The 9,852-nt window shown below is 33.9% G+C and overlaps 1 protein-coding gene across 1 annotated transcript; it reads right to left on the reverse strand.

The window, feature by feature from the left end:
* Positions 1-1,325: 1,325 nt before the first annotated feature.
* LOTGIDRAFT_220774 (hypothetical protein) lies at positions 1,326-9,109 on the reverse strand. Its single transcript, XM_009064773.1, has 10 exons — positions 8,971-9,109; positions 7,568-7,602; positions 7,092-7,150; positions 6,407-6,460; positions 5,751-5,796; positions 4,867-5,053; positions 4,447-4,540; positions 3,886-4,012; positions 3,158-3,258; positions 1,326-2,711 (listed from the first exon to the last, which is right to left on the reverse strand). The coding sequence occupies exons 1-10, from the start codon at positions 9,042-9,044 to the stop codon at positions 2,586-2,588; spliced, it is 903 nt and encodes a 300-aa protein (XP_009063021.1). The 5' UTR covers positions 9,045-9,109; the 3' UTR covers positions 1,326-2,585.
* Between the last annotated feature and the right edge of the window lie 743 nt (positions 9,110-9,852).

The following is a 9,852-nucleotide window of genomic DNA, read 5'->3' on the forward strand; positions in this document are numbered from 1 at the left end:
CGCGACGATTTGGTTTCACACAGTGTGTTTAACCGAAATTCGAGTAAAGTTAAAAACTAGAGGAGTGTATTACTGTATTACTGATGGGTTCCAGGTCGTTTGTTAAAATGGAATGTCACCGGATGTGATCACTATTTTATGCCAACGATAGTTGATGATTATGTTTCTGATCATAGGCGTAAGAGTGCAACTCTTTTCCTTCACGATCCCCAAGCAGTTTCTTTGAAACCGATTTTCCAGCTTCTCTTCTCAATATAGCATATATCCCAGCGTTCCGATATATTGTTTCAGTTACTACTTAACATACCTGGAAACGAAGCAGACTGTTACCGCACGTGCATACTTATCTTACAGTTTCCAATCATCAACCATTCTACCCAGTAACAGCAGACTGTCGTCTTCAAATCATATGGAGTTCATACAGTGGCGTGTCTTGAAAACATTAGCCGAGGGGGGCCGAGCAAAGGGGGTGGGCTGCAAAGCGGGCACGCCACTTCGTTCATATCCATCGGACCACCGCGCTTCAAACAAAAACAAAAACTTTGCGGTATTAGAAAGATTTCAGGGAAAGGGCAACTTTCGTTAGTTTGTGATAATATTGAAACGTTGAAAATATGATTGAGCGCCTTGTATATAAATGGCATATTATTTGGTACTGACTGCAAATGTAATTGTAGACTTCAGATTTTCAGCCTCAAAAGTGATATGAGTAGGTCTACTTAAGGAAAATTCTGCAAGCGAACAATTATATCATCGGCAACCCTGTTGCAGAGGGTTAGCGGAACTTTCACGGTAGGCTGTTTGCGGCTATATACCTTTTAGCTTCTACATTCAGGCTAATTGCTTTAAAACAAGAGACTCTCTGCTGAATAAAATTGTAAAGGATATATTCTCATGTCGTCCAAAATGTTTGTATGTTGTTCGTCCATATCCATTACGTTCTAATAAATATTTTATTGTAAATCGGTTTTATATTGTGCACTCGTGTCCAAAATATTGGGCTTATTGGTCGTAGCCCTATGTTCTTAACCTTGTAAGCAGGCTCGTAACCAGCCCAATGTGCAAAAGTGGGGCACGGTAGTTGTACCACTTGGGTTGGCATCATTACGACTAGCCTAGACATATGTTGGAAAAACCAAAACAACGACGAGACCGGACATCATGATCTTACTATTGCAAATACTACTCAAGAAAAATGACACTGTACAGAAATCACCTTAATACCCTAAATAACACTAAGCAAGACCTTTTTACGGTAAAAACCTGCGCATTATACACGCAAATATACGGTACATGAAGAGTATAGAATTAAGAACAACTATGTTATATATAACTATTTATAAGTATTTTATATAATGAAATAGATGGTAAGACAGCAATGATTAAATAATAGAAGAATTTAAGTCAATTTATATGTCATTAAATATATCTTCTAGTTATATCAGGAGGGAGGGGGTGAGTTGGAATGCGTAGATGACACCCTCAAATCTTATCTTTTAAGCCTGGACTTCTTAAACGGTAGCACCCCTCTCTCTCTCTCTTTTTCTACGTCTATGTGAGGTATTTGTTTTGAGTGCCAGTGGCGGAGCCAAGGAGGGGAGGCGGGAGGGGAGGCGGGACAGAGGGGTCAACTGCCCCGAAGGCCTGTTTTTCGGGCAAAAATCTCATAACTAGGTTAGAAATTCGGGCATTTCGCCTCCCCGCCCCAACCCCATTGGGACATACACCTGGCTTCGCCACTGTTGGGTCAAGCCTTGAAAGGGCATCCTGACACTTCTGAAGTATTCCAATGCCATCTTGCGAATTTGTCCTTTCGCAAGCAAGATAATAGAAAAAAAATTCAATATATACATAGATGCAGTTTTGTGACACATTATCAAAAGAATTAAGCTTATTTATACAAAAATACAGTTCTGTTGAAGCTTCTAATATTCAAATTCTGAAACTCAATATCTAGCAGAAATCTTCATTGGTTTTTCATGATACGTCGACTTAAAAAATAAATTCAAAGAAAACCCTTAAAATAAGAAAAAATCCTTTTTGACTGGAGTTTTGTTGTTTAATTTGTTCAAATGAACAGTAAGTTTTATGTTTGTTCTTCTGTCTTAAGCCAAAAAGGGAAAGAATTGTTCAAATATTTGCTTATTTCAGATATACCTTATACTTTTCAAAGTAGAAATCAGTCATCAGTAACTAACTCATTTGAGAATTAAAACAGTATTGATGTTTAGCTTTTGTGATAAGCTTTTCATATCTAATACTTTTCAGAGCAGAATTCAGAAATCCATTCTGTCATTGGTGTTTAGACTTCTATTACTTTTGAGATAAGCTTCATTAAGTCTGTCGTTGTAATTGGTAACAAGAAGCAGTCTGTGAGAATTGTTAATGTTTGGGTGCTTGGGTTACTAGCACTTCTCTGATAAGCTTTTCTTAACTTCAAACCAACTGTTTTTTACTTCTAGACAGTGACATGAAAAGTTCAATCAAAACCCTGATTTATCAAATATTTAAACAACTGTCTCCCTTTCAGCTGAAAAAAACTCTGACATAAAAAATGTACCATCCAATAACATAAAATATATAAACTAATTTCTGTTGAAGGTACGTCCAGTTATAGTCTTCTTCTCCTTCTCTTTATTTTCTGGTCTGGCTCTATTTAGAACTTTCAGGAAGTCTGATGTTTTGGCTCTCATTCTTTGATGAATGTATGCCTGGAATTAAAAAATGTTGAAAGTATTAAAGAGAATGTTCATTCAAGTGTTTCTAAGTATTAACTGGACATAATAGATTCACTAAGTCATCATCTTTAATAATTTACTAGGGTATTTGAATTCAACAAAGGTTAAGTTGATATCTGATTTTTGTTTCTGGCTCTTCACTTCAGTATACTGATGTGAGCATTTGAAGCCAGCAAAGGATCTGATTTTTGTTCCCTGCTGTCAGTGATAAAGGTCATAAAAGCTGACATTGAAAATAATTCAGATGAGACAAAAAAAAAGACATGGCCCTGAAAGTTAAAATAAAAAAAAGAGTAATGCTGTTTTCCAGTTATATTTTTCTCCTTTTGCACATTGTATAGCATTTCTCAGCCTCATAAAACACAATCTGGAGCAGAAGAAAAATATATAATCCCTATTTTCTTTAAAAACAAACCAACCTTGGAACACTTGATATGATAATGAAGATAATCACGTAATGTATGTATTAAATTGATGGTATTATCACGAGCTGCAGGCGATGTATGACGAGGGAACAATACTGAAATAAATAAATACAGAATAAATGAATGAATGAATGAATGAATGAATGAATGAATGAATGAATAAATAAATAAATAAATAAATAAATAAATAAATAAATAAATAAATAAATAAATAAATAAATAAATAAATAAATAAATAAATAAATAAATAAATAAATAAATAAATTAAAAATCAATCAAAAATCAATCAAAAATCAACAATCAATCAATCTATCTTAGCAAATTTTGCTTCATTACTGAACTCTAAAGAGGAGGAATGACTTTCATAAAACCTGGTACCAACTTTTTACTTGGTGCTGGATTCCCAGAACAAGCAGACAGGAGGTTACCAAACCATACAATTTTGAGTGTCATTGGAATACTGTCCAATATTCCAAATATTAGAGACAGTGTCCAAAATACTTCAAATTTTAATAATAAATAATTATTTTTTCACTGTTTAATTAACATTCAATACATGTACATCAATTGTAGTGCGACATTGAAATTCGCTATAATAAAACAAAAACCTGAAACATGTTAAAACTCTGAGTAAAAAGATGTTTCAGATTCTGTGTTAATATTTCTATTTCATTTGTATAAAGAAATAATTATTATTACATGTAACAAGGAATATTACTCACCAAAAGTAATATAACATATATTATCACCAGTTCTAGCATCAGTATCCTGTAATTCCTGTGGAGGTTCACGATGACTGAACAATACTTGAGGAGCCTGTTGATATTTTCTTCTACCTTCTTTAAACTCCTGAATTATAACAGTTCAAATGTTAAAGAGAATATCCATTAGCATTCAGGGTGGATGATTCAATAATATTTGCCATTTAAATTGTTTCAGATATTGATGAATAAGAATCTGTTCAAGCAGGACCATTCCGTCAATCAAAAATCGCGTCCAAAGTATGGCAAAACTGTACAAGTTGTATGTGGACTCCTCCTAAGAGATGTACCATCAGGTGTTTCGAAAGAGTAAGTATGGTCTGCTTAATGTGCCGCAACCAGGAACTACTATTGTGATCAAAATCATCATTCAACAACTGATCAATATCACCAAATTTCATACGTTTTGCATACTATGCAAAAAACACGCTGGGAACCAAGAAAGGAACAGTTAAAATTGAGCTCTGTTAGCTGTTTAAAGTTAATATTTAGAGAATATTTATATATAAATATTTCACTCACCTGCATAAAAACTTTACCAATGACTACATCATCATTATCTTTAAATATAGTACTAAATATAACAGTTACACGATCTTTCTTAGCTTCTACATACCTACAAATAAAATATATTGGTTATACAGAGATATTGTAATCATTAAAAACCATTGATAATATATCAAATAATGATAGCCACATCACATCTTGGGAGGGTGTCAATTTAAAAATGATTCTGACAAAAACAATTTTTTTTACACACAACTGTTTTTCAATATTTCATTCACATAAATATGAAAAGGAACAGGCTTTTGTCTATATAACTCCCTCTCCTAATACAAACTTTTCGTATGTACAAAATTTTTTTTTTTTCTTCAACAGTTAACGGGACAGATGGGCCATTTTTGGGGGTTGGTACCGGTACAGCCTTCGATCTGTACTTACATAGTTTCATCATCTCTATAATGGATGACAGCTCTCTCTCTTCCTTCTGTTCCCTTTTGTTGATAATCAAAATATTTCTCAAATACAGAAGCAAAACAGTTTCTTTTTAACAGTGCAGCTTTCTTGGCTACTTCTTCGTAATCTTGAGGAACGCTTTCTAAGTTGTACAATAGTGAAACATTGTAACCTGTAATCAGAATAACATTCAATGTTAGTTATGAGACAAATCTTTCATTTATAAAGAAATAATATCCATTGTTTATTATTATTATTATTATTATAGATGGGTTCCCTTCTTTTTATTTCTGAAAATGAAAATGCTAATACTTATATGAATAGAAAGTAGAGGTGTTCTAATGACTTGGAAAAATAATAGTTTGTCTCAAATGTCCATGATTAATTCATAATTAGTCTAAATTAGAAGAGAATTACCGACAGAATACCAATCAGTGACCGATCAAGAAAAGTCAAAAAGTCTTTTTGTTTATCCAGACTGTACATACATGGACATTTATGATTGGTTAAAACTCTTAAGTTATATGCAATAAGAACACATGATAATTCATTAGAAACACCAATCAAATAGTTTGCTTAATTTGGCACTAAAAAATAAGGAAACCCATCTTTAATATAAAGGATAACCAGCTCCACCTTATGAGACTTTTACATTGTCTTTAAGAAAGCTACTTTACAAAATTCTAGTCTAGTCTTGTAAAATTGCAAGTTAGATTTGTCAGTTGTTTTTCATTGTAGCTCAAAAATGTTCTGCTGTAATTTACTGACTCTTAGCCTATTAAAAACTTAATGACACTCTGCAACTTGGTCTGACAACTTGGTAATATCTATAAATTACTAATACTAATATATTTGTATATAATATTTACCTGCTTCAGGTGAAGTCAAATAGTCACAATATTCTCTTTTTATCAACTAAAATACACAACAAGATATCATCAATATACAGTATAATCTAAAATCAGATGTAACCTAAACAGATATTGTCAACAGTTAACCAACAGAAAAATCTCAATTCCAGCTACCAGCGGCATTTTTCAGAGACTTTTTTCAACAAAAGGTAGCTGAGAACCCTGAACTTCTTTGTAGTGGACACCTAACATTAAACCCTTTGTAAATCGACCTTTCCTAAGAGGAAACTCAATATTAAACCTCTCATAAGTGGACATTCAACATTTAAAATCTTTGTAAATGGACCTCTCTTAGTGGACGCCCAATGCCAAACCCTTTATAAGTGGACTTCTTTTTGTGGACTCTCAACATCAAACCCCTTTGTAAATGGACCTCTTCTAAGAGGACACTCAACACAAAGCCACTCATAAATGGACCTCATGTTATTGGACACTCAATATTTAAACCCTGTGTTAGTTGACCTCTCTTAGTAGACACCGATGTCAAAAGATCCACTAACAAAGGGTTTAATGGTGCCTCTTAATAAGATACAATAGCTCCTAAATATCTTTTTACCAACTTCAACCCCTGGTAAGTGGATTTAAAACTACTATAGGTCAATAGTAATACTTACAGTATCAGCACCATGAGCCTGGAGATCAGTATAGAACTTCAGAGAGATACTAACCTATAATAAAACAATAAAAACAATGAGAGAAAACAATGAGAGAGATCGTGAGATTCGCTATCTTCACAATATCAATAAATAAACTAACAATCCAAACCGTAAACCGAAACCTGATATCCAAACAACATACTGATAAAACACACATTGGTCGTAGCTAATGAACTTTTCACATGAGAAAATATATCAATTATTATTGAATAAGTATTTCATAATGAAAAGTGGTATCAGGTAAGTATACCATGTCTGGCACCACACCAACTATAACAAACTTCCTCTTATACCTTCATTGCAATAACAACCTTTCTTGTATCACAGATGTTTGCAAATAGAGCGATTTGGTTGGATTGTACGTTACATATACAGCCAATCAGAGCTCTCTACGGAAAATCTGTAAACAATATACCATAACTTTTTTAATCTGCTATGATCGACTGTATTTGCTGGCGTATAATGCATTCCATGATACAAGAAAGGTGGCTATTGTAGTCAGGGTATAAGATGTAGTCCATAATACCTTGACCATTGTGATGATGAAGATTTGCTGAATGACCATTTAGTTGAAGATTTGACTACTCAATCTGTTGAGTTCACATAGCTAATGTTATATAGTAAATATATTCAGATTACTTACAAGAAGTTTGTTTTTATCTCCATCAGGATTAGAGATATGATATAAAACACCGTCAAAATCTGAAATCAGAGAAAAATAATAAATGTTCTTGATAGGCCTGTGATTCCAATACTTGTATATTTCATATCGGCCCTACTTAATAACAAAAACCCATCCTATAAGAAAGGACCTTATGTTCCAAAAATCTAATTTCTCTTCATGTAACTGCTTTGGTGATGAGCAGTTTCACCCAGCTCACCCTTCTTCATTAGTCAACACGGTGCAGAAAAGTAGGATGTAAAACTCCATTCATTTCATTATATTTAGGATAATGCACATGAAAATGCATGTATACCGGTACTGAAAACATGAAAAGGGAATGTCCATATCTAAAAAGTTCTGTTAAACCATCTCTCCTACAACAGTGTGTGTTTATCAGTACCCAGTACTGGTATAATATCCGAACCAGAAAATAAGAAGTATAATCTAAGACATACCTGCACATGTGACATCTACAGTGTCTGGTTTGGACCTGAAAATTTACAACAAAGAATTAATAAGAAACATCCCAACCTAGCAGTAGCATCCTTACTAAACTTGTCAAATAGCATAGGTTATAACAACATCAAATTTTCTTTGCATAGCTTTACATGAGACCTATGTATATAATGTGAAGATTAACTCTCTTTAAGAATGTTAACAATGGTTAGAAGGTCAGCTTATGCATTACACTCTTTAGTAAAATATGATTAAAACTCTGGTCTTATTTCCACACTACCAGATGAAGAAAGAACACCCACACAACAGAGACAAGAAGCAGTCACTATTTTTTGCCTATTACATTAATTCCCAACACTTTCACATGCCAGAGCTGTCAATATGTCCATCAATTTGCTACTTTGTTATGTGCAATTTCAGGCTTATTTCCAAAATTAGGCTATTGTAGTATGTTACTAAATATTTCAGACCACAAAGAAGTCACAATGGAGGCTACAGCATCTAAAAAGCGCTTAATTTCAAATATTCCAGATTTAGTCATTTTATTAAAAAAAACACACTCCAAAAATAGGTCACAGGTGACGACATCAAAGAGTAGAAAGTTAGCATGCAACACACAATGTCAGTGGTACAAATAGCAGAGTGTTCACAAGAAAAACCATAATATCATTCCATGAGTTCACAATTCCACACAGTCATTTTACATTTACGAACGTGAAAGGACAACGTAAAAGGAGCACACCCATTCAAACTCATTTTATCTTACCTACGAGCTTTCCTTTACAAAAATGGTAAAATAAAATTAATGACGTTATTTCATCATTGTTTATAGTCAGTTCTCACAATATTTTATGTTGGAGTGTTATTATTGAATTTTATTAATAAAACTTTATGTCCTATAATATGCTATTTATTGTGCAAAGGGGCAATTTTGCAATGACAGCTACACCACTTATTTGAGGGAATTTAGCCTACTTCCTCTTCCTCTAATACTGAATAATTGAGAATATGCCAAAATTGCATGTGAATCATCAATGTCATCTGAATTTTGTATTTGTGAATAATTTCAACCATTAATGGGACAACGTATCCTATATATGGTGAAGTTGATAGGTCAGCTGGCAGCTGTGAAGCTATTATCACTGTCAGGCCTTACGCTTGAGAATGGTGCAAAAGAAGTCACTGCACCTTTTAATAAAACCTACCACTCCCCTCATCCTAACTTAATAAATATAAGACCTAGTTACAAGACATTACTCTTCATTTCAAGTAACGTTAATAATCAGACTACATGCTCGTATAAATGACAGATGTCATTTCGGCTGGGGGTGGGGAGGGGCAGATTTTAATTGTTCCTTTTTCGTTGACTTAACTAACTTCTAAGTTAAAATTAAAAACATACCCTTCCTGTGCATTTTTAAATTTGCTGATCAAAGTTTCTTGAACAATTCGATTGTGGAATTCTAACAGGATCATTTTTATGAGGAAAAACTGTTTTCTTGCTACAGTGAATCACAAACAGGAAGTTCTCGATTACAAAATGGCCGGAAGATAAACCACGTGATCAGCCCTGCCTAGTCATGTGATCTTACAATTTCCAGACTACAAATATTTCTCCCTGGTAAAATGAAAAGGGACACTACTATGTAATTTATTACAGACCACAGTTAAATAAACAATCAATTCTATAATATTGCCCTTGGCTTTGAGGATTGTTATGCCTCTATCATAACTCTGTTTCTCAGGTAACAGTTACTACGAATATCTCATACACTAAGATTATCAGACAATATAGAATATTCTATATTTCGCATGGATTAGAAAAGTAAATTATTTCATCATGCTGTTGAAAGGAACTCAGTGAGGGGAGCAAAATTCCAAAATCCATATATAAGCCTTAAAACAGCCTGTTCAGGAGCCTACATTCCCAAATGGAGTCAAGATTTGACTATGGACTACTGAGAACTTGCAAGAAGAAAAATTGTTATCTGAATCCATGGACAAATGGTTTTGACATGAGGATCAGTGGTGGAGCCAAAGGGGGGTCAGAAGGGGCAACTGCCCCCCGCCACCCTCACAGCCCCAAAAGCAAGTTTTTCGGGGCAAAAATCTCATAACTAGGTTAGAAATTCGGGAAATCTCAGATATTTCGCCCCCCTTGGACATAAACCTGGCTCAGCCACTGATGAGGATTGGTTGGTTGGTAGTTGACAAATTAACGTCCGTTTCCAGCAGAAGGTATTATTGGCAAACAATTTGAAATAGAATTACATCTGCTTCCAAC

This window comes from Lottia gigantea, assembly GCF_000327385.1.
Source record: "Lottia gigantea unplaced genomic scaffold LOTGIsca_65, whole genome shotgun sequence".
Taxonomy (NCBI): domain Eukaryota; kingdom Metazoa; phylum Mollusca; class Gastropoda; family Lottiidae; genus Lottia; species Lottia gigantea.